Source organism: Pleurodeles waltl, chromosome 2_1 (assembly GCF_031143425.1).
Source record: "Pleurodeles waltl isolate 20211129_DDA chromosome 2_1, aPleWal1.hap1.20221129, whole genome shotgun sequence".
NCBI classification, from domain to species: domain Eukaryota; kingdom Metazoa; phylum Chordata; class Amphibia; order Caudata; family Salamandridae; genus Pleurodeles; species Pleurodeles waltl.
This window is the reverse complement of record NC_090438.1, coordinates 65,650,750-65,676,482: the sequence shown is the minus strand read 5'-3', so window position 1 is coordinate 65,676,482 and position 25,733 is coordinate 65,650,750. Positions and strand designations below refer to the sequence as shown.

At 46.0% G+C, this 25,733-nt stretch overlaps 1 protein-coding gene across 1 annotated transcript in view; it reads right to left on the bottom strand.

Moving 5' to 3' along the window:
• Positions 1-1,893: 1,893 nt before the first annotated feature.
• Positions 1,894-25,733, bottom strand: part of LOC138261292 (relaxin receptor 1-like) — a 682,359-nt gene continuing 658,519 nt past the window's right edge. The window contains exons 15-17 of the mRNA XM_069210109.1: positions 25,042-25,452; positions 20,062-20,277; positions 1,894-2,705 (exon numbers count right to left, since the gene is read on the bottom strand). Of these exons, the coding sequence (XP_069066210.1) occupies positions 2,524-2,705; positions 20,062-20,277; positions 25,042-25,452 (809 nt within the window). The 3' untranslated portion in view covers positions 1,894-2,523. The remainder of the gene's footprint in view (positions 2,706-20,061; positions 20,278-25,041; positions 25,453-25,733) is intronic.

The following is a 25,733-nucleotide window of genomic DNA, read 5'->3' as shown; positions in this document are numbered from 1 at the left end:
TGAACTAAAAACTATCAGCATATAAACAGGACACCTCACTGCATTTAAACCTGATCTTAAAAACTCACTGCAATTTGATCCCGAGATCCCATTGGAGCAAAATGAAAAACTATTATGATATAAACCTGACATCTCACTACAGTTAAACCTGATCTCTCACAAACAAGACTTACTGCAGTTAATGCTGCTCACTCATTGCAACTAAAGTAGGCAGCTAGACATGCTATAAAATAGACATCTAACTGCAGTTAAATGTAATGTTCCCTTGCAGTAAAGCCTAGCATAATGCTGCAGCTAATCCTGATTTCACAATGTAATTAAAATGACTTATTACTGAACTTAATATGTCTCTCACTGCAGTTCCATCTGACTCTTCACTTGAAGTAAACTTGAGCTCTTAGCCTTGCACCATCATAGCAAGTAAACCCGGCCTGTGACTACAGGTAAACTTGGTGACTCAAACATCATATTTCATTCCACAAATGTATGTCCTCACTTCTTTTTGTATCTAAAGCACCTTTTCATTACATTTGAACCGGACCTCTAAATGCAGCCAACCCTGATCTGACAGTGTAGATACACTTGACGGCTCACTGGATTTAAACCTGGCCGTGCACTACATTTAAACTTGTTCCTTTAGGATAATTGAGCCTAACCTCTATCTCTACCTTTACCTTGCCGAAAACAGCATCTATTTCTGGGGTGTAACAGCTCCTGACACATTTCATTGTATCTAACTATGACACCATTCTTGGTACAGCTAACCCAGTAAAGTAGAGTCATAACTTATTAAGTGCTGCTGATGCTATCCCCTATGCTGATGCTCTACAAAGCTGGCTTGCTTGATGCCCTGCATCACAGAGGTCACTGTCGCACTGTCTAGCACATGGTTTGTACTGGAGACACACCCTTGCAGTACAAACTCCTACATCTCAACAAACATAGGATCCCATGCACTGGATTTAAAATGTGCACTTAAGCATGCACACAATGTGTAGATTTATTTTTTTGAGAAATTAAACCATTTCTCCTTCTTAGCACCTAATTGAAGGAGACATTTTTTGATGCAAAGTCTGGTTTGGCTATCTTAGTAGATTGGACTTTCTGTCAGAACCTATGAGTTTAACACCGGAGTGACGCCCCTTTGATGATGCAAAGTAACACAAAGCAGCACAAAATGTTTTTTTACATGAAGAAAATTGCACTTTTGTTTGCTTAAAATGCACTCTGTGATGGTAAGTAAATACCATGTGCTATTTTGTGCTGGTGCCCTAGTAAATTTGGGCCTCCATTAGTTAAACAGGATCTCAACCGAGCTTAAAATCATATTTTCTTGCATTTGAACCTGACCTCTCACTGTTTCTTAGTATCCTGTGCACATCCCCTTACAATCATACACCCACTCATTCATCCACACTCAAAGACTGGTTGACGTGCATGATTTTCCACTCATACATTGATTATTTACCCAACTGTGCCTCGTAACCAGTGAGCGAATGTGCCTTTTCTCTTTGCACTCTTAACATGTTCATTGTCCTCACTCCCACCAAACTGTCCTGAAGTGTCACTGGACCTGCCCTCATTGCACCTGCACATCGGTCTGATATTACCTGTCACTGTCCATGCCCGTTCCTCTCTCCAGGTTTGTCTACCCTTGCGCATTAGTGTGCAAGCTGATCCTACTGCCCACCGCTGTGGGTCTGCCCCTCCATGTGGAAGGACCTGCTGCTGGTGGTGCATAGACTTAACCTCTTTGCAGATGATTTTGAGTTTTGCAGTACTCTGACCTTATTGCCTAATACCCCAAATGCTACCCCATCCTGACACTGCAGTCATCTGTGCACTGCCAAATCCCTGTTACATGTTGCTAACTGCACATACAACTGTGTTCTTGACTCTCCTCAATTTACTAACAACCTCCACCACATTGTAACAAACACATTTCTGCACAGGACAATAATGCACAGAACTCAGTCTATGCGCATGTGATTCAACTGTAAGTTTGGAGCACAGAAGTGGGTTTCTAGAGGAAGGAGAGACGCTTTTTTGCAGGTCTTCGTGAGGATCCTTGTCGCTGATCTCTTTAAACATTTACTAAATCTCTTCTATAAAGATCTCTTTTGCATGCAGCACCCATCCTCCTCTTCCCCACAGTTCTCTTTTCAGTTTAAGTGATTCAGCGTCGCAACAGTGCGAGTCCAGGATGTTCACCATGACGTATGCCCAGCACTTTAACTCCCCATTGCGGTTCCAAGATGGATTCTGGTCGGCTGTGCACTTGTTTTTCAGCAATGTCCCTTGCCTCATCTCAAGCTGTGCGGCTTGACCCAGGTCTTGGCACTCACTGGTGCCACCACCCTTCTCTCCCACGCCTGCCTGGGCTAAATGAGAAAATACCAGAAATAACAATGTCATGTTTGGTAAGTTGTCCAACCACAGAGGCCCAGCTTTGCAGACAGAGCCCAGGCAACTGTTTGTGCAAGGTGGTGGCTCGGTGTTGAGTGGCGGGAGGCGAGGGCCCAGTTAGGCTGTGTTTGTGATCTGTGTGGACACTAGAGTGAAGCTTTCCTGCAGCTGCTGCTGTTTCATCTTCAAGCACTGCTTGAGCCTCTCCTGGAAGGACGCCGTGGTCACCGTGTAGAGGATGGGGTTCAGGGCACTGTTGATGGGAAGAATGAAAATGACCACCCAAGAAGTGATGGTAACTGCAACAAGAAGAAAGCATGAGTTATAACCTCGCTTTGTGATATCTAGTCAACATACATGACCTGTTACAAACTCTGTCCCAGATTTATGAAGCGTTTGCATTGCCACTGTGTCGCTATTGCATCACACAAGACAGTGCAAGAGCTTCAGTGAGGTTTACTAAGCCACCTTGTAAATTTGGAGTAACATAATGCAGCCCAGGTCACTTTCTTCAGTTACTCTGCCCTGGGAATGGGTTCCATGGATGGAACCTGGGTATTCCCATGCATCCACCCACAGATTTTGGCATTTTCCTAGAATTACTAAAACCCGTAAACCTGGGAATGCATCAAAATGCTATACCTTCCCGGATGAGGCGTAACAAGGAGAAATATATTTATTCTTTCCCCTTTCTACGCATGCTGAATTCTACAGCACGCATAGAAAGAGGGAAAAGCCTCTGGGTGTAATGCAGGATTGTTTTTGTGCACGAAAGTGTCTCTTCCTACAGAAGACCAATCCTGGCCATAAAGCACGCACCCTCGTGACATGGCGCAAGCGTGCCTGCATTGGCAACAGGCATGAGTTGTAACCTTGATTCTTGATATGTAGTGAACAGGCATGACCTGTTACAAACTCTGGTCCAGATTTACAAAGCCAATGCAACACACAAGGTAACGCAAGGGCTTCAGTGAGGTTTACTAAACTACGCAAAGCCACCCTCCATGGCTCTGTGTGGCTTAGTAAATCTGTAGTAACGTAAAGTACAAAAAGTCTCTGCCTTGATTTACTTTGCCCTGGGAAGGGATTCCATGGATGGAGAGCGGGTATTCCCAAGCATCCACCCATAGATTTTGGCATATTCCCAGGTTTACTAAGAATAGTAAACCTGGGAATGCGTCAAAATGCCACATCTTCCCGGATGAGGCGTACCGAGGATAAATATATTTATTTTTTCCATTTTCTATGCATGCTGAATTCTGTAGCACACTTAGAAACCCTTAGAGGATTGTTTTTGTGCTGCATGGTGTCTCTTCTACAAAAGCAATCCTGGCCGTAATGCAGGCACCCTTGCGCCATAACCTAATACATAGCGCAGCAAGTTGTCTTGCTGCATTGCGTGACTTGCAAGTTGTCTTGCTGCATTGCGTGACTTGCAAGTTGTCTTGCTGCATTGCGTGACTTGCAAGTTGTCTTGCTGCATTGCGTGATTAATTAATTAATATGCTCCTTAGACTGGAGGTGCACATAAAAACCCACATCTCCACCCAACAAGACTACTTATCTTAATATGTAAGTTATGGCCATCTGTAGGTTATCCCACAGATGATATAGCACCTTGGGGCAGCTTCAGAGCACTAGCAGCCTTTTACAATCACTTTCTCTCTAGGCTTTCTTCACAGAAGTCCCACCCTACCAACTCTGACTCCACCCTCAGGGAGTTCTTATTCTTCATAATCCTGCTTCCTTCTGGAGCCCCTCACTCTACTTTCCTCACTCCTTCTACCTCATCTTTACTCCATGAAACATCAACTTCGTCTCATTCCTCGGTTCACAAAATTGTGATCTTCAGTTCCAGAATGGTGCAAACGCTGGAATCAGAATAAAATCCTCGGATGCCTGTATTCATTAACCATCCAACACGCTCTGTACTATGAGATTCAACAGTCCCTGTAATAGAGTTCTATAAACAGTTTTATTTTGTGACACTATCAGTAGGTTTCTATTCCCCCTAAATCTTTAAATACAAAAGTAGAAAATAGATGTTAACTAAATGGAATTTGACCTCTTCAATTTATTGTTTCAGGAGAAAAGTGTGTTTTCTCTTGGAAATAAACCAATGCAGAAAGACCATTTTGCTTTTTTGAGTTTTTGCACCATTTGTTACCTATCCCTAGTTATAAAAATCATTACAACATGTTATGCGCATGTTATGTGCACATTCATCAATTACTGGTGGTCATTAAGGTGGATGAGGTGGTGTCAACTCGCAGCAGACAGAACCAATTTGAAGGCCATCCGAAGGTCATATGCTTATGTACCACTCAGAGGTGTACTTGCAGACTGGCCAAGGGGCCTCCCATATTGAACCAAAAGTTAAAAGGATAAAAGGATAAACGCTCTGTATCAAAAAGACATTGTGGAACAGACATCCTTGCAGTAAGGTGACCATAACTTGCTTCAGAAATTACACAGTTCAAATTTAGGTGCTGGGGATTTATCCCGTTTATAAGGGAGAGTTTCCCATTTGATATGGGGCTGTTTCCCAGCCCAGTTTGATAATTTAGGTTTCTAAGTAGTGATTGGTGTCAGGGAAAGGCAGTGGGGTGCAATAGTAAAACAAAACAATAAAAAACGTACCTGCTGCGTGTCATGTGTGTGCATAGGCTGAGGCTCCCAGACACCCCTACAGCCAACCCAGACGTTGCTCTCATGCAAGTAATACCCATGAGAACAGCATTGGGATTGGACGGAGCTGGCTAGTTTTGCCCTCCCAGGGGGACTGGGAGCCCGTGACTGCTGTTCTCCACCCAGCAATGCACCTGGGGTGGATAGATGTTAATGCGCATGTCGGTTTGGCCGGCCGTCTCCAACATGCGCTCTGACAGCAGTGCCCACCACACCTCCCCCATTCTTACTGTGGCCCAGTCCCCAAAACTCAGCTCCAAACGAAAAATAAAATGATAATAAGCCTGCTATTATCATTGTATTTTTGGTTTGTCTCTGTTGGCAGGTGGGTGACGCGCCTCTGCCATAACGGAGGAGCCGCTGCTGCTTCTAAGCTTAGTAGACACATGGAACCCTATTGGGTGTGGAATATTATGGAACAGACATAAAACTCTGGGACCACAACCATTTTCATCAGAGACACCAGGCTCTCGAGAGACAGTGGAGATGTACCCATCGCTCGACGTGTCTGCAATTTTAACATAAGCTGACCCGTAGTTGTCCCTGATAACTCAGGTTGCATCACAATGTTATCAGGACTCCGAGGTATTTCACTGATCATCCTGACACTGCTGAGGAATGTCTGTGTTATACTTCTTTGAACTAAGGGCCAGCTTTAGATTTCGGCACTTGGGTTACCCGGTCACAGACGTGAGGGCTATCCCGTCTGCCGTATTATGATCCCATCATAGCCTACAGAGATCGTAATATGGCAAATGGGATATCCGTCACGCTTGTGACGGACGAACCCTTCTGCTACACTCTAAATCAGTCCCAGAGTAACCCATCTGCTGAAATCTAAAACAGGCTCTAAGGCCCATAGTTATACTCTGCATTGATTTAGCGTCTTTTTTTTTAACGATAATTCAACGCAAACCTAACTCCATATTTATACTTTGGCACTAGACCCGTCTAGCGCCAAAGTTATGGAGTTAGCGCCATTTTTTTACTGTGAAAACCTACCTTGTGTCAATGAGATGCAAAGTAGACGTTCCCGGGCAAAAAATTACTCAAAGGCCCTTCTGCCTTATTTATCCTCCCATGCACAAATCACGCACGGGAGGAGGAGGGTCTTTAATATTGGCGCTAAGCCTGTTTATATAACACTTGGGTCAGGGCAGGCGTTAGGGGAACTGTGGGCTCATTTCCATGGTCAGAGACCATGGAAACAGCCCACAGGTGCCCTTCTCTGCCCCCAGGGACACCCCCCCACCCGCACCCACACCTGGAGGACACCTAAGGATGGGGGGGGGCCCATCCCACGTAAGTCCAGGTAAGTTTTTAAAAACAATTTCTAAAGTGCAATGGGGGGGGGGGCTAACTTGGGCCCCCCTATATGGCACTGGGCCCAATGGCCATGCCCAGGGGACGTGTGTCCCCTGGGCATGGCCATTGGGCTGGGGGACATGACTCCTTTCTTTATTAAGACAGGAGTCATGTCCTTGGGGGTTGTGCGTCAAATAAATGACGCAGGTCAGGTTAGAGTCATTTTTTTAAATTCTAACCTGACTAGTGCCATTCTTTCCCGCACAACCTCCAGTTTTCCCTACGCCTCCCCTACCTGGTTAGCGCCAAAATGTTTGACTCTAACCGGACCTTAGCGCCGGCTAACGTCATAGCTTAAATATGAAACCCAGCTGGCGTCCAGGAATGGCGTTAACTGGCACTATACATTTTGACACAAACCTGCGCTAACGCAGGTTTGCGTCAATAAATATAAATATGGGCCTAAGAGTCAAAGGGAATAATATCAACTTTCCGCAGTTATTTATAGCTCCTGATAACCCACCAAAGTGAATGACGGGGGCGAAGGTGGTCATTAAAATGTGCTCTGCATACATTGATAATAATAGCTTTAAAGACTGAATGCTGACCCCCTAGTGGAGTGGTGCTAATGGAGCATGCATGCCAGCATTTTGTAAGTGATTGCAAATAACACTGGGGACAAGACACCCCTGCCTGCTCCCCAAGGATAAGGGCAGCAGCAAAGAAATGACCACACTAATATTGACGCGCAACCTGGCCGGAGTACACAAGCCTTACCTAGATAGCAAACTCACACTCCAGACCCATTCTCTCTAGTATAACCAGAAGGAAACCCCAATCCAGTGAGGCGAACGCAGTTTAGGATGCAGCTGGTTAAAGCCACTCTGTGCAGATTGTAGAATGTCCAATATCCCAACTTGAAGTTTAACTGGTCAAGTAATACAGAGCCAGGCAGCAGCAAATGCCTTTTCACAAGAATTCTAGCAAATCATGTTTTATCAGTGATAATAGCCTCTAAGATTGACATTATGCAGAGGGCTTGTGTGCTTAAGTAGTGCTAAGTAGCATGGCTTCTTCACTGAGGATGGAGGTACCTGTGATTTGACCTCACACATGGGGAGGAGGTGCAGGGCTAGTGCGTGTTGCATTCTTTATACAATTCAACTGAGAGGCCAAGTACTGCTCTGCAAGTGCTGCAGTCTTAATTACAACCAGTGAGATCAGCTCATTGATGTAAAGGCAAAGAGCATTAGCCAAACAAGCGAAAGTGATGTCGTCAAAGTAGCAATAGAGAGATTGGCAATGCACCCCACTCATGAAAGAGCTAACAGTGTATCAGTCCTTCCAAGTCCAGGTCACGAGAGGTTTCTCATGTACAGTCAAATTAAGTTTTAGGCTAGGCTCCAGGTACTCTCCTTCAATCAGTTCCTTTAACTTTCAGTCTAGCAACCATACTTCCCCTGGAACCCAAAGATTTTGGTGTCCCAAGAGTTGCAAGTGGGCTATGGGAATAAAAAAGATGGAACAGTAAGGGCCATACTTCTACTTTCTTTGCGCTGAATTAGGTCATTTTTTTACGCTAATTCAGCGCAAGCTTAACTCTATATTTATATTTTGACGCTAGATCTGTCTAGCGTCAAAATATTGGAGTTAGTCACGTTTTTGGATGCGTGAACCTACCTTGCGTCAATGAGATGCAAGGTAGTCGCTCCCGTCCAAAAAATGACTCAAACCCCTAGCGCCTTATTTATCCTCCTGTATCCTCCCGTGCAAAAAGTGTGCATGGGGGAGGGGAGGCAGTCCTAAATAATGGTGCTAAGCCTGCTTAATGCCTGGGTCAGGGCAGGCGTTACGGGACCCATGTGTGGATCCATTTCTATGGTCAAACACCTTGGAAAGAACTCCAGGTGCCCACCCCAAGCCCCAGGAACACCCCCACCCACACCAGAGGGACACCAGAGGATGGGGGGGACCCCATACCAGGTAAGTAATGTAAGTAGAGCTAAGTATTTTAAAATATTTTTTTAAGCCCTATTGGGGCCCTGAAATGGGCTCCCATACATGGATCCTTGTCCCCTGTGCTGGCAATTGGGGGGTGGGCATGACTCCTCTCTTTTATAAGACAGGAGTCATGTGATATGGATAGTTTTGCGTCCTGAAATGACGCTAGCCTGTTTAAAGGCATTTTTTTGCCTCTAACCAGCCTAGCATCATTTTTTGGGGCAAAACCCTCTTTCCCCATACTGCCACCCCCACCCGGCTAACGTAATTTTCCAAGACGCTAGCCAACTCTTTGCGCCATCTTGCGGAATTCCATAAATTTGGCGCCCGGCTTGCGCTCTGGAATGATGCAAGCCGGCGCTATACTTTTTGACGTAAAACATGATTTGGACAGTTTTGCATCATAAAGTATAAATATGGGCCTAAATGTCTCGCTTATGCTGTGAAGGAGAGCAATAGTGTGGTGTGAGGTCCTGGGCTGTCAGGTGTGCACTAACCTGTCAGTATAGATCCAAAAGGAGTGATGCTAAATTTCTTGCTTCCCAGAAGCACTGACAAACATGCAAGCATCGTATGGTGGTGAGCAGTAGATTCATAAAGGGGAATGAGAGAAGAGGGAGAAATAGAGACACTGGATATCTTCTCTCTGCCTGCCCTCATGCTCGGCTCAACCTGCACTGTGATCTAAAACAAGAGATTCATTGGGTATATTTAAGAGCCCCGAGTGCCACCTTAGCATTATTTTTTTGACACTTAGGCGGCGCTAAGGTGGCCTTTTCCCCGTGCCATATTTACAAAGTGGCGCGATGCATGCGTTGCGCCACTTTGTAAACCCTTGTGCCACATTATGCCTGCGCCAGGGATAATGTATGAAAGGGGGGCCTGGAGCAGCCGTTAAAATGATGCTCCTATAGAAACCTATGGGCTTCCTTGCACTTTGCTACACTAGTGTCAACATTTTTGAAGCTAGTGTGGAAAAGTGGCACAATAGTCTAAAACATTTTGAGTTATTGTGCTAATGATCGCCGTGGTACGCCGTATTATAAATACGGCGCAACCATGGTGTCGTTAGGTGCCGGTAGGGGGCACAGAATAAGTGGCGCATCAGCTCTGATGCGCCACTTTTTCTTAAATATGGTCTATTGTTTTGTATTTCATCACTTAAGTCCCAACTCACTGTTCCTTATATGATGTGTGATACACCTTGTGACAGTCTCTGTATTTCTCACTCTATTGGTGATAGAATTTCTGAGACTTCTAGAGATGAAATACAAATCCTTTTAATGGATGCAAGGAAATACCTGAACTACAAAACATGTTTCTAAAGCAGTATCAGGGACTAGCGCTGACCAACCTTGTTCACTCTGTTTGGACCACTGGGGATGGTAACTGTCAGGATGGTCAGCCTTCACCCTGCTAGGTGGGGAGATCCCCAAGGGTGTGCTCCAGAGACACACACTTGAGATGGACAGCCCATGGCTGGGTGGGAAGTTATTATTTGAAACCCCGGCCAGGGGCGGCCAAGCATTCCATCCCTAAATGGATCAAGCAAGCCCAATACGTCAGAGTCTGGTGCTGGGCAGACCATAAAATGGCAGGCTTCACATCCTTACTGCACTCAGGAAAAGCAGGCTCATAGAAGCCCAATACTGGGGTCCTCACATGGACGGAGAGAACAGCCAGATAAACTACAAGCCATGAGCACTTTTCCCCATTAATCTGGAGCAAGGTATTTAAGATTTCTTGCGTGCACCCAAGCAGAAGAAGGGGATGTTATCAAATGTAGCTTGTGCCCTAGAATGCTGAATAGGATAGAAGCTTCAAATGAGACCTCATCTGGACTTCCAGAGCAGATCAGCCACCTAAATGTAACATTCATTTCCCAAGACCTACCTTTGAATTGTGGACAACTGGTTATACAGTGCAACCCTCTGGGAGATGGATGAGACAGTCTGAGGAGGCAGGCTAGGCACAGAGGAACACCCTATGCAGGTGGCTGGAGCTTGCATCTTGTGAACTGGGCTCCTGGGCCAGTGGGAGCTCTTTTTGGTGTCCCGTAAAAGTTTTTTGCCCAAGAGGTTCCCTTGAGTCCCTTTCAGGCATCTGGAAGGCTGCAATGGGTTAAATGGCCACCCGAGGCCTGAAAATAGAGCCCAGGCCTAGGGTCCCTGTCCAGAGCAAGTAAGAAGGACCTCACCAACTTTGATTGGGCTTTGGTCAGAGGTTTCAACCCTGGTGGAGCTGGGAGCCCTCTCCTGGCCTAAAGAACCCCAACCTGGACACTGTATGAAACAACAAGGTGGCATAAATTGCTCAGGCCTGGGAACACACCGCAGGCCTGCTGGAGCTCGGACTGGGACCTGTCAGAGCTTTCAACCCTGCTAGAGGAGAGAAATCCTCCCAAGGCCGAAGAAAGCCGGCATGGCAACTTTGTGATGCCAGGGGCTAGCAAATGGATCCCAGATCGAAGTGAATGCATCCTAGGCCTGCTATACCTCTGACAGCGACCCATCAGAGCTTTCCACCTGACTAAAGACTATGGGCCAGATTTAACAGCGAACACCTTCCTGCACAAAAACAATCTTAAAAGGCGATTTGCTCTTTCTATGAAAGCATTTCTCCTTGCTGCACCATGCTAACGCCAACCCTGGGATGGCATTAGATTTTGGCGCTGCCTCAGGTTTATGAAACCTCGTAAATTTGGGGCAGTGTCAAAATGCAATGGGTGTTGCTGTGGCACACCCACCGCAAAACCCATTGCACACCCCTTCCACGCAAAGTGCTGCATGTGACGGCTGTATTTATAAGGTGGCTTAATACCACCTTGTAAATTCGGTGCAGGGCACTGCGCCACTGGAGAGTCACGAAAAGTGACGCTCCTGTGGCCCTAGGGGCTCTTAAATATGCCCCTATATTTATTTCAAATTATTTTACAAAGCAGATATGGATGTTTATCCCTGGGACAAAAGATATAAATGTAAGTGTTGCAAAAACTAAGACTACAAACACTACGTTATAATAAAAAATATTGAATAGCTGGGCTATACAAACACAGTATAAAGACAGCCTACCTAGTCCTTGATTTGAGCAAGTGCTTTCTGGTGCTCGGCACCAGCACTTAGCTGTCAGCGCTGGCATTTATATTGATCAGCCACATGGTGGCGCTGTCTCTTTAATTTTGAAGTGAGCACAACAACAGTTGTTTTGTAATTCAATGTACAATAAAAATGACTAATCCCTGCCACCCAAGCCATTCTTATAGTGTTGGGGGCCTGGAATACCTTGAATTGTCACACTTGTAGGAGTGCAATGGCTAGTAGTTGTGTTGGTGCTGTCACTGTCAGCAATGGCGGGGCAATGGGTGGTGCAATCTGCAAGGGCTTCCTGACAAGAGCCCTGGCACTGAGGCCCAGAATTATACTTTGCTTTGCGCTGAATTAGTGTCATTTTTTTACTCTAATTCAGCTCAAACCTAACTCCAAATTTATACTTTGGTGCTAGACAAGACTAGCGCCAAAGTTTTGGAGTTAAAGTCATTTTTTGCTAGCGGGAGACTACCTTTCATCAATGAGATGCAAGGTAGGCATTCCCGGGCAAAAAATGGCTCTAAGGCCCAGGCGCCTTATTTATCCTATCGTGCAAAAATGGTGTACGGGAGGGAGGCGGGCCTAAATAATGGCACTAAACTTGCTTAGCACCATTATTTAACGCCTGGGTCAGGGCAGGCGTTAGGGGACCTGTGGGCCTATTTCCATGGTGGAACACCATTGAATAAGTCCACAGGTGCCCTCCCCAGGCCCCAGGGACACCCCCACCCACACCATAGGGACAGCTGAGAATGGGGGACCCCATCCCAGGTAAGTATAGGTAAGTAGAGGTGAGTATTTTATTATTTTTTTAAAGTGCCATTGGAAGCCCTGACACGGGCCCCCCACATGGCACTGGGTGCAGTGGCCATCCCATTGGGATTTTCTAAGACAGGAGTCAAGTGGTATGGTAGGTTTAGCGTCAAGAAATGACGCTAGGCTGGTTAGAGTCATCTTTTTTTACTCTAACCAGCCTAACGTCATTTTTTGGTGCAAAACCCCCTTTGTCCATACCGCCACCCCCACCCAGCTAACGTAATTTTCCATGACTTTAGCCCACCCTTTGCGCTGGATTGCGCAATTCCATAAGTAAGATGTCCGGCCGGCGTCTTGGAATGGCGCTAGCCGGCGATAAACTTTTTCACGCAAAACTGTGTTAGCGCAGTTTTGCGTGAAGAAGTATAAATTTGGGACTTATTGTTTTACAAATTAGGCACTGAGCCTACCTAATTAGATGTGGTGGTCCACAGAACTCATTGCTTTCGGGAAGTACAACACGACATGAGGAACACTGACCTCCTGCCTGTCACCCACCAGTAGAACATTTTCCAAAAACCTGAGCAACAATCTTTGGCTTGAAACGAGACTGCCTGCAAGGCAGAAACTGCACAACTACTGTCTTGAGAAGTTTAGAGAACACGGGCAAGGTGGTCCAATGGATAAAGATAGAATGTATGATAGACTTGATATTTGGAGTTTTCCGCAAATGGCAGCGACCCCCCACTTTTGAGGAAAACGTGAACATGACACACAAAACATGTGAGTTAGTTCTATGAGTTGACAGAATGAGGGTGAAAACCAGGGGCAAATTCTTTGAGGTTGGCAGTGAGAGCAGGTCCCAAAGGTGAATCTGTGCTCTTAAGACTGCAAAGAAGACTCGAGAAGACGCTGGCCAAAGGTGGTGCAAACTGAATTTGTAACTTAGAACAGTCTGTAAGAGGAGCCCAGGTTGCAAAATGCATATTAAAATAGATGCAGAAAAGATACTATTACGAGTTTGCAGTGACCTAGTTTTCATGCATTTTTTGTCATTTTCAACCTTATAAAAATGCTTATGGACAGTGCATGAAAGTTTAATACAGTAACTTAAAATATCTCAGTAGAAATGCTGGTTGGAGAACAGACTATATGAGGTTCGTTTATTCAGGCGTGCTTCTGGGAGGCGGGGCTTCTTTCAGTGCATCTGCTACAGAGCTCAGTTCTTCGTTGCAGGAGCGTGCACCCACAGGTTACCCAAAGGGGAAACATCTGACGTTTATGTGTCCACCACCTCGCTGTAATCCCCTTCAGCACTTCCAAATAAAGCTAATCACTTTCTTCTACTGTAGATCAAACACGGTAAGGATGATCAGTGAAGGAGCATTTGTATCCGCCTCTCTGGGCACCTTGTTGTAGGTTGTGACAATCGTTCAGTAAATCGTGCCAAATCATGAACATAAAATATGGCTGAAAGTTGAGTCGAATTATGCACGAAGGTAAGAGCATTGAGGAATTACTCTTCAGTCATATGGAGCTGGTCTGCCATCGTGTGGTCAGTTGTGTAACTGAACGTACAAAGCAATACTAGCTATGAAGTAAACGTTCGTTTATGGCGTAAACCTGCCCCCCAGTGGTCATGGAGCAGATTGACTTCGGTTACTCTCAGTCTCGAGCAGAGGTTCTTATCATCTACCAGTTTCTGGAGGTCTGACCTGGGCACGCTGGTTTGTGCTAGTGTGATGCCGGCACCCCCTCAAAAATGCAAAATAAATAAATAAACTGACAGGCCTTGTTTAAGTGCCCCCAAATTATGGCAGGACAGTAGAACTATTGAGCAGGAGTCTCCTTGGACTCGACCTTCCCTAATCCCAGATGTCACTGAAGTCCCAATAAAAACATTCTACACGATGTGGCTATGCGATGCTTTTTCCACCACCTGGGGTACCTTAAGAAACGACAGGCCATTCTCACACTTGAAATGTCTCGGGAAGATTATACAAATGACGTGCACATAGCATCGACAACTACAAAGCAGCAGGGGCGACTTCCCTGCTAAAACAGAGGAGCCTCGCCCTGCTGAATTTTCGTACGCTACATTATTATCATTTTATTTTTCCTTATAGTGATGGGCGGGGCTGGGCTGGAGGAGGGCTATGCACCACAATGTGCGCATGTCTTCTTGGCCGGCCGTGTTGGGCCGGCCGGACAGACGTGCACACTTTGCATGTTCTCTACCCGGCTGTATTGGACAGCCGAGTGGAGAACATGCCCAGGCTCCCACTCCCAGTCTGAGCAGCGAAGTAGGCCGCTCACACCAATCACGATGCTGCTGTCATGCTGGCAACAGTAGCGTCGTGATTGGCTAGGAGCCTGTATGCACCTGGGAACAGGAAGAGGACGGAGGGGAGATGAATGAGTCTCCCCTCGAAGGTAAGTGTTTTTTTTTTAATTAGTTGCATTTTTTTTTTTAACTCCCCCCATCCTGTCCCGTCGCGCCCCCCACACCTGTTCAGTGGCAGCCGCCACTACAAAGCAGCCAAAACAATGCAACAAGATTGTTAGTGTGCATCCACGAGGGGACCACATAACACCTGCGCTACAGCAGTAAGTAGTTATCAAAAGGCAGGCGCTCACCCTTTGAAGCACTTTGACAAGTCCGCAGAGCCATCAACGGGAAAGTCTCACAGTTCCTACATATTGAGGTCCATATTAATGGGCTGTGCGGCGTAGGGCAGAGCAGCAAGGTGACTTGCTGCCCTGCCTCACAGGCAAACGGCAGGAATGTGCCGTATTTATCCAATATGGTGCATTCCTGTCCTTTCCCCCTGGGCTGGCACCCTTTTGGCAGCCTAGCACCAACGCAGGCACCCTTGCACCATGATGCCAGGGTGCCTGCATTGCATGCAGGATTGTTTTTGTGCAGTAAGGGACACCTTCCTGCACAAAAACAATCCTTAGAGGCATTTTCATTTTTCTGTGTGTGCTGCAGAATGCAGAAAAAGGGAAAACTAGGAAAAATAAAGATATTTCTCCTTGTTATTCCTCTCCTGGGCATGCATATCTTTTTGGCGCATTCCCAGGTTTACAAGTTCTTGTAAATCTGGGAATGCATACAAATCTATGGATGTTGTGTTGGAACATCCAAGCAACACCCATGGAAACGCCTCCCCGGCGCAGAGTAATGCAGCACAGTGATTTGGGCTGCGTTACATCACTCCAGATTTACGAAGCCATGCAGGGCCACGCAAGGTGGCCCTGCATGGCTTCATAAATCTCAATTAAGGTGTGTGTTGCTCTTGCACCACGTTCAATGGTACAAGAGTGACAGAAGCGAGGCCATAATCATGGCCTGAGGATCAGATTTACTAATATTTCATGCAGCACAGCAAGAAAACTTGCTGCACTGTGTAGAAGGGGAGAGATCAGAAATGCAACATGCTACAAGGGTGCATTTATTATGGGCAGGATTGTTTTTGGACAGGAAGGAACATCTTTCTACACAAAAACAATCCTTAGAGGCATATTTCTCTTTCCCCATGTGCTGCATAATAACGCTAGAACACCCCCTTTTGCATAAATTATGCCTGGCACAGGCATAATGTAGCAGAAGGGTTTACAAAATGCCACAATGTGCATTGCATCACTTTGTAAATTTGGCGCGAGGTTTTTGCCAACCTAACGCCAGAAAATACGCTAATGTGGCACTGGGTGGCGCAAGGCTCATCTTAAATCTGGGCCACAATTTTAGGAAGGAAGTAAAGACCTGGGTAGAACCCTGGAATCTCTAAACTGAGCAACATTTGAGGTCATTTCAGAACACCGGCACAAGGGCTCTCCTAAAAATCACAGAACTACCACAGCTGAACATGTCCACGGGTGGCTGTAATCAGTTAGCACTGAAATGCTGTATTTGATCCTGACTGCCTTCAACCAGAAACTGGAGCATGCTGCTAACCCAGATTCTGCAGCAACAGAACAATCATACCAGGAATCCTGCCATAAAGAACCTAAAAGACACATCTTTTCTTTCAGGCAGCGACCATCAACCCACGTAGACCACACCGCTTAACATATGAGGAGATGCACATGGAGATATGGCACATAACAGCTACACCTTGGGTGACTTTAGCAGGTTCCGCCCCCTGTGGAACCCAGCCCCATCTCTCTCTGAGCATCATTGATTATTCGATGCATCAACCACTTGCACTGGAACAAAGACCATCCAGGCAGACCTCTGTCCTTTATCTCCTCCTCAGAATCTACAGGATTTATTGAATGGTTGACTTAAATTACTGTATCCAGCACAAGACTTGGGTTAAAAGACTAGACAGAAACAGGAAAAGCTCCACAGGGACCTGCAGAGACATATAGCAGCCAATTAATGTGAACTATGCTCACAGTATTTCACTAGTTTTCCTCCTTCACACTGAAAGTGATAGGACAGGATGAAAGCATCACTCTGGTAACTCCTGCAGGACACTTCTCCCCACACTCCCCTGTTAGTGATCATAATACCCTTCCAACCAAGCACTCCCCCACAGTGCAGCGCGCTACCTGGTTGATAAGGCACATCAGCGCCTAGAAATGGGGCACACAGCGCTAATCAAAGCCAGTTACAATAAAAGGAAGAAAGTGACAAGCACACAACTGAATTATGCTGTTTTGAGGCCAAATCTATATCACCATAAACTACCCCAGACCATCAGCAGCAGTTCCTATCCTGGGCCCTCCACACTCCACATCAGCAGAGAGAACATTGGCAGTCTAGATGGATACAGCAGCTTCTTCTGCAACCACTTTCTAGGAGGCAACGAACAGAGTGATGCACCAGCATAGGAGATGTATTCGTATTAGTGATGAGCCACTGACTAGTAAGACACAGCTGGGTTTTCAGAAAGAGAAGCACATGCACACAAAGTCCATGGGAAATCATCAAAAATAAACTTTCAGACATTTTCCTTGCGGTTATCCAGCAATCCTGGGTTCAATATTCGGTTAGTCAGCAAAACTAACCTTAATGCATCAACTCTTGGTCAACTAGAGGACTTTACCTTAGAATGAAATGTGCTGTGTTACTAAAAACATGCTCTTTCAATGAACAAGAGTTTGGATGGTTTAGAAGAGTGACTGTGGGCTATCATTGGTGAAGTTTAGCAGATGCATGGGATCCACAAGCATTGCTTTATTAGATGAATACAGTGTTCACCTGCTCCCTCGTCAAATATACACACAACTTTGTAAAATGCTGCTGATAGTGTTTTGAGGCTGTAAAATATAGAGGTAGCTTGGAGTATTGTCTCTCTCTGGGCTGAAAGGTGATGTGAAGGAGGTGGATGTGTTGATCTAAGATGCAGGACCCAGTTTTGGCTGAGTGCGGCTAAATGCCAGTTCACTTGCAGCTTATATCCTCTCTGCAGGTACACCACTGGTGGGATCTGCTCATCTTCTGCAAGCCCTTAGTCAAACGATGATGACACGCAAATGACATGTGTACGCTGCGTGCACTCCATTAACACCAGGCACCATGCTACAAAGAGGAAGCTAAGTTTCTGCTCTTATTTACTAGTCTAATTCTAGCAATAGGCATGCAGTGATTGCAGATGCATGCAGTGATTACAGATGCATGTAGTGATTACAGATGCATGCAGTGTTTTACAGATGCACACAGTGATTTACAGATGCATGTAGTGATTAACAGATGCATGCTGTAATTACAGTTGCATGCAGTGATTACAGATGCATGTAGTGATTAACAGGTGCATGCAGTGATTGCAGATGCATGCAGTGATTGCAGATGCATGCAGTGATTACAGATGCATGCAGTGATTGCAGATGCATGCAGTGATTACAGATGCATGTAGTGATTAAAAGATGCATGCTGTGATTACAGATGCATATAGTAATTGGAAATGCATGCAGTGATTACAGATGCAAGCAGTGATTACAGATGCACACTGATAACTTATGCATGCAGTGATTACAGATGCATGCAGTGTTTTACAGACGCACACAGTGATTTATAGATGCACATAGTGATCACAGATGCATGCAGTGATTTACAGATGCACGCAGTGATTTACAGATGCACGTAGTGATTAAAGATGCGTGCAGTGATTTACAGTTGCAGTGATTTACAGATGCGTGCAGTGATTTACAGTTGCAGTGATTTACAGATGCATGCAGTGATTAATGATGCACACAGTTACTTACAGATGCATGCATTGTGCACTGATTGCAGATGCTTGCAGTGATTACAGATGCATGCAGTGTTTTACAGATGCACGCAGTGATTTACAGACGCACAAAATTATTACAGATGCATGCAGTGATTACTGATGCACACAGTGATTACTGATGCACACAGTTATTCACAGATGCATGCATTGTGCATTGATTACAGATGCATGCAGTGATAACAGATGCATGCGGTGTTTTACAGATGCACGCAGTAATTTACAGATGCACACAGTGATTTACAGATGCATGTAATGATTACTGATGCATGCAGTGATTACTGATGCACACACTGATTTACAGTTGCACGCAGTGGTTAAAGATGCATGCAGTTATTAAAGATGCATGCAGTGACTCACAGATGCACACTGTGATTTACAGATGCATGCAGTGATTACTGATGCATGCAGTGATTACAGATACATGCAGTGATTTACAGATGCATGTAGTGATTTGTAGATGCATGCAGTGACTACAGATGCATGCAGTGATTTACAGACGCATGCAGTTGTTTACAGATGCATACAGTGATTACAGATGCATGCAGGTATCTTGGAATTAAAGGAAGCTGCAAGTGGGCATACAGAGAGATCTCTTAATGCAGAAGGATTCCTAAAGACCTGGTATGGGAACACTAGGTGCAAAAGGGTCTACACTCACTGGCCATGCATTGCCATCCCACCACTCTTTTTCATCACATGAACAGCAATTCTATTTACTTGTTTTTACCTTTAGGAGGCTATGAGCTATCTATGATTGGACAGCCTGCAAACTATTTTCAAAGTGCAAAAGAGAGGCAAGAGCACGGTGGCATTAGAGGAGTAAACGTGGGTAAACCTAAATAAACACATTTATTATTAAGTAAATATCTCTTCCTCTTTGGCAGTCTCGAGTAACCTCATGTAAAACCTCCTCCCTGTCCCCTAGCATCAGAAGACTCCCCACCTTCAGCTGTGCTTCTATGCCCCCACTTGCATCAATGGATCTCTTGCTTCCCCTTTCCTCTGTGCCTCTCCCAATAACCTTGATGTTTTTCCTCTTTGACCTCTGTACTTCTTTCTTCCATCCCTCTAATTTGTTACCTTTCTTCTGCCTCATTCCCCACTCTTTCCTCAGTGCATCTCCCTTTTAATGTGGCTACCTCCCTAACATCCCCTTTCACATCTGTGCCCTCCACCCTTTCATCTTTGTGCCTCTTCATGCGTCCATCTCGTTACCTCAGTTCTGTAACTTCAATAAATCCAGGATGTGTAAAGCACAGCAAATCACCCATGAGGGTCTCGAGGCACTGAATTGTAGGCATGGGGAGATTAATCGATTTGCCCAGAATCACAGGATGTTGCCAAGACTCGAACCTGGTGCCTCAGGCCGTTACGCCACATCCTGTCCCATCCCTGTCTTCTTTCCTTTTCCGTGTATCTCCCACCCATTTGTGCCTCTCTGCTGTTGAACCTTCTGCCTCTCTTACTCTGCATTGGACTCCATGTGTTACTGTGCCTTATTCTCTAACGTTTAAATTGAGCTCCCTAGAATTTCACCTGCCCTCTATAATAGAAGAATAAAAGATCTCAAATGATCTTACTTGGGATCTCCACCTTGGTCAGTGACACAGCTTTCAGAAGGAAGATAGGGATCCAGCACAAAGCATCCGTAAAGACGATGAAGAAGAAGCGCTTGGCGATGGCTACCTCCCTGGAGAGAACGTTGCGCTCGGCTGTCTTTGCCCCCGTTCGATGGATGGAGTAAAACATGCTGGTGTAGGAGAAGACAATGGTGATGAATGCGATCAAGTTTAAACCTGCAGAAGACATGAAGCAACAATTATGAAAAGTCAGCAGGTGCCATGAGGGTGTCTACAAAAAGTTTCCTTCACTTTTAAACCTGTCCATATCCAGGCTCAGGATACGTTAATATCAAACACACGAAAGCTGATGGGAGGAATGCTTGCCATAAGTCTAACCACAGGCAATCACTCAGGGTAGCATTTTAACCTTTCATTCATCTCACCACTATGCCACCTCAGTTTGGACCTAGCCATATGCAAATCAGTTTCAACCCCACTCCAATGGCTACAGTCCAGCCTGCCAGGCCAGGTCCTCCCTGAACACAAACACATGCAAATTCAAGACTAGCTACACTCTCAGTTGGGCTTATCAGTTAGTTGTAGCTCAGTTCCACTATCACAGTGAGCACGAGATCCACGTCTGTGCATACCCATCCCACTTAGGGCAGTGCATTAAACACACAAAAGATGATAGGAAAAAAAACTTGCAATAAGTCTAACCACTGGTAATCACTCAGGTAGATTCATAACCCATTGTTCTTTTACCCAACATGACACCTCAGTTTGGACAGAGCCACGTGCAAATCAGTCTTGACCCTGCTCCATTAGGAACAGTCCACCTCGAACTGCCAGGCCAGATCCTCCACGAACCAGAACAGAAGTAGCGAAGAATGGTTTTCACCCTCGTTGGAGCTCATCAGTCAGGTGTAGTGTGGTTCCAGGGGCACAGTAAACACAGGCTCTATGTCTGAACGTATCTTTGGCAGGGATGCAGCTTTGGGGGGGGGGGTTGTTTGGGGTGCTACACTGCCCCCCCAATAAATGTATTTTTTGATAAATAGTTGGGTGCAGGAGCTTTCAGTCGGGTATGGTGCAGTGTCTGTCCAATTTCACCAGCAATGTTTACTCACACAGACCTAAAAATGCATACATACTCCCTCACTCTCTCTGTTTGGAAAGACTTCAAAAACGTTAATTATTTCACAAAATAATGTGCTTTCTCTCACTTACTAGCCCTACCAATCCACATTCTTGCTTGTTGTATAATGTACTTTAACATTAAGGCCCTCATTATGAGCACGGCGGTCGAAACAGCAGTGTTCATGCTGGTGATCAAACTACTGACCGCCAGCGTCCCCGGATCCCCACCGGCCGCATAAAGAACATTCCTGTGGGCTGGCCCACAGGAATGCCTGGCCGCGACACTGACGGCGGCTCCACATGGAGCCGCTGCCAATGCCTCTGTGCGGCGGGTGCAGCTGCACCCATTGCGCAAATCACTGCCCGGACCTGCGCGATGGGGCACTGCACCAGGGCCCCTGCACTGCCCATGCCAAGTGCACCCCTTCCGCCAGCCTTTCCCTGGCGGGGAAACCCGCCAGGGAAAGGCTGGTGGCTTAGGAATCATTATCAGAGGGGCAGCACCGCTGCCTGTCGGATAATGATTCCGACCACCGCCAGGCTGCCTGACGGAGGCAGCCTGGTGGTGAGTGAGAGCTGCCGATGGTGGCCCTCTTGGGGTTCTTTATGTGGCGGTGTGGCCCGCCATCCTGGCATGGCGGGCCACACGCCATGTACATAACGACCACCTATGTGCCAGGCTGATTGAAGTTCACCCCCCAATCTTACTGGCCAAGCTACGCCCTTAACCTTTGGCCAATTTAGGGCATTATATTAAACACACAAAGGCGATGGGAGGAGCAGGTAAAAGTCTGGAACGAAGACTCCCATTTCCAACCACTGCAGAGGCAGGCTTCCACCAACAGCCATTCCATGGCCTTCTTGATACTCTTGTGGTTCCATTGTCTTTTCATGGAACATATTTCCTCAGACATATATGATAAACCTAGGGACAGATTTAACAGAAAATGATGGTTTGTGTTGCTGTGGCAAATTTGGCAGCATCGTCCACCGTCACTTTCAAAACGCAGGGATGCGCCGTATTTACTAGAATACGGTGCACCAATGTAATTCCCCCAGCGCCGGCGCTAAATTTGCTGCCTTGCGCTAACGCAGCAACCCTTGCACCGTAGTCCAAGGATGGCTGCGTTGAGGGGGAAATTTTTTTGTGCAGGAAGGGACACCTTCCTGCACAAAAATAATCTTAAATGGCGATTTGCTCTTTCTATATGTGCTGTAGAATGCAGCACACACAGAAAGAGCAAAAAATGAAGAGAAATTAAAGCATTTTTCTTCGTTGCGCCATGCTAATGCCACCCCTGGGGTGGCGTTAGATTTTGGAGCTGCCTCAGGTTGACGAAAACGTGTAAATCTGGAGCAGCGTCATAATGCAATGGGTGTTGCTGTCGCACTCCCACAGCAACACCCATTGCACGTCCCTTACACGCAAAGTGCTGAGTGTGAGGGGGCCGTATTTAAAAGGTGGCGTTAAGCCACAAAAAGTGGCATAATGCCCCTTTGTAAATATGACGCATGGTATTGCGCCATTGGAGCGTCACAAAAAGTGACGCCCTGTGGTGCTAGCGGCTTTTAAATATGCCTCCTAGTCTGTCCATATCTGGATTTCAACCTCAACTTTAATTACACCTGACTGTGCCTCCTTTTGGCTTTTCATTGACCTCAAACAAGAGAATATCATCCTACAATTTTGAAAAAGTTCACAAAACTTATGTTCTACCTCTAGCTTCAATGCCGTATCATTTTACATTGTTGAGGCCACCATGGTGAAAGGGTTTTATCTGTAAAAAGAACTTTTCAAGTGTGGAAAGTAATCATAGTGGTGGTCAGTTTTGATTCTCCCTTCAATTAGGGCTCTCAGGTTTCCCTGGTTTATGTGCCAGTACCTTAATTCGGTCCAGATATATTCTTTGCATTGTGGGATTTGTGGTCCTGTTAATCTGATGAAAACAGGACTTCAGGTGCTAGCATGCAAAGAAAATAACACAAATGAATTAGCTACTAATACATGGGCCTTGAAAACCTGAAATCTGTGCATGACTATGCAAATCACATCAATGAAGGGGTCACGTCTACTTCTTTGCTGCATGCCGCAGACATTTGTTGGAAGAAAATCAAGCAAGAGCGACTGTGTCTCCAAAATGAGGCTTTTGCTGTGTCCAGCTGATTGGTTCAGTCATCTTGCCAGAAATCCTATAGTTCTCTACCCCATATGCATCTGCGTTGGCTCCAAGTCGTTGAACTATCCATGGAGTCCGTTCAGACGATCTCAGGTCTAGGCGCCTACTGCTAATCCTCCCCAACCCTTGGAGACCAAGAGGGAAGCATTTGTAGGTAGCTGACAGTATGCACAGTGCATGACTAGAAGGAATACATCCGCCTTCTCAGCCATCTCAAGAGTTACCTTCAAGAGTCCATTTGCAACGCAGGTACCCTCCCATCATGGAGTTCATTGACAGCGTATCTGTTCTGATTGTTCATCTTTCTATTCCATACATGCCGAAAGCCCCAATTCAGACGGGAAACTCCCAATTTTTTACCCTATAATTGGCTTTATTTTGGCTGTCTTCTACCTAAAATTGCCTCTGCTTCAATGGAAGTCAATGGGGAAAACACATTCCCCCGATTTTGTTATTTTATTCAAAATCTCCTACTTTCCTGTGATGTTGGCATGTATGCTATTAACTCTCAGAGTAAGTAGATCTATAGGTCTGTCGCAAAATAGATAACATAGGGGCCAGATGTAGCAAAATTAGGTTTTGCGACTCGTAAATTGAGACTCAGAGCGACTCGCAATTTTTGAGTCGCAAAACTATATGCAGAATGGTGTCTCAGACACCTTCTGCGAGTTGTTATGGGGTCGCAAAGACCCACCTCATTAATAAGGTGGGTCGCATTTTGCGACCCCATAGTGAGTCCCTGCACTCACAGGGATGGTGGCCTGCTGGAGACAGCAGACCTCCATGTCTGTGACTGCTTTTTAAATAAAGCAGTTTTTTAAAATTTATTTTGCAGCCCGTTTTCCTTAAAGGAAAACGAGTTGCAAAATAAAAAAATAACGAAACCATTTGGTTTCGGTTTTTCAGAGTAGGCAGTGGTCCATTGGACCACCTCCTGCTCTGAAAAACCCTTTTTGGCAACCTTCACAAAGGGGAAGGGGTCCAATGGGACCCCTTCCCTTTTGCGAATGGGTTACCACCAGTGTGACACTGGTGGTAACTGCGAATTGCTTTGCGACCGCATTCGAGGTCACAAAGCAATTTAGCATAGCGATGCGAGTCGCAAATAGGAAGGGGACACCCCTTCCTATTTGCGAGTCGCATTCACAATTTGTGAGCCGGTACCGACTCGCAAATTGTGAATGTGCATCACAAACGGCATTTCGCATGGCGCAAACTGCGATTTGCGCAGTTTGCGCCATGTAAAATGCTTTCTACATCTGGCCCATAATGCCAACCCAGTGCAAACTATTCTCTTTTATCAGGTTGTTTGCACTCTCTCTTTGAGGAGGGGCGATCTGCTGGGCCCGAAAGGTCTCAATCATGAGTAATCCACCCAACTGGAGAGAGGATGTGGTGTAACAGCCAGAGCTGCCGACTTTGGTAACTGGGGAACCAGATTTGAGTATTGGCGTCGGCTCAACATCCTCTGATTATAGGCAAATCACTTAATCTTCCTGTGCCTAAAAAACATGAATGCATCCTTGTGTAATATAACTGGTGCTCATGTAATGCGATACACTACCTTTATGTCGAATCCATGCTACATAAAACTGCAACCAAAAAATCCAAAAACTGAGCAGAAATCTAAGTCTATATTTCGAACATCGGTCCCACCCCCCTCTACTGGGACACGCTTTACCTAGGAATATGCTGGCTGAGTAGTCCCGGGCTCCCGGCATCTCCTCCTCGTCCGACTGGAGAGGGAAGCACACACCGTTCCTGCCGTAGAAGTTACCAAATGAGGCCTCGTTCCAGAAGGGGATGACGGTGATGAGCAGGCCCAGCAGCCAGATGGCCGCCAGGGTGGAGAGCGTCTGCTTCCTGCCGGCCCGGAAGTGGCTGAAAGGGAAGACGATGCAGAGGTACTTCTCCAAGGTCATGTAGGTCAGCAGCATGACGGACACCTCGGAGGACAACATGGCCAGCGATCCCACCAGTTTGCACTCGCTGCTTTCCTTCCAGGCCTGCGCATGCCTGTTGTACTCCCCTTGGAACTTAAGGTCAAAGGCGCCAATGCAGAGGAGGTAGATGCCCATGAGGCAGTCTGCACCTACGCGGGAAGGAAGCAAGCCATTAAGGATGGTCTGGTTGCTGCCCTGCACACACGGCACAACTTACTATACCAGATCGCGACCATGTTATGCCATGCCATGGTTCAACTTACCATACCATGACTTAACTCTACACCCATGCCACATCATGATATAACTCGCCACACGATGGAATAGCATGACATGACATCCCATACCATGATGTATCACACCGTACCACTGCATGAGGTGCCATACCCTGACATAACCCACCACACCATGTTTTAATGTCTTAACGTAA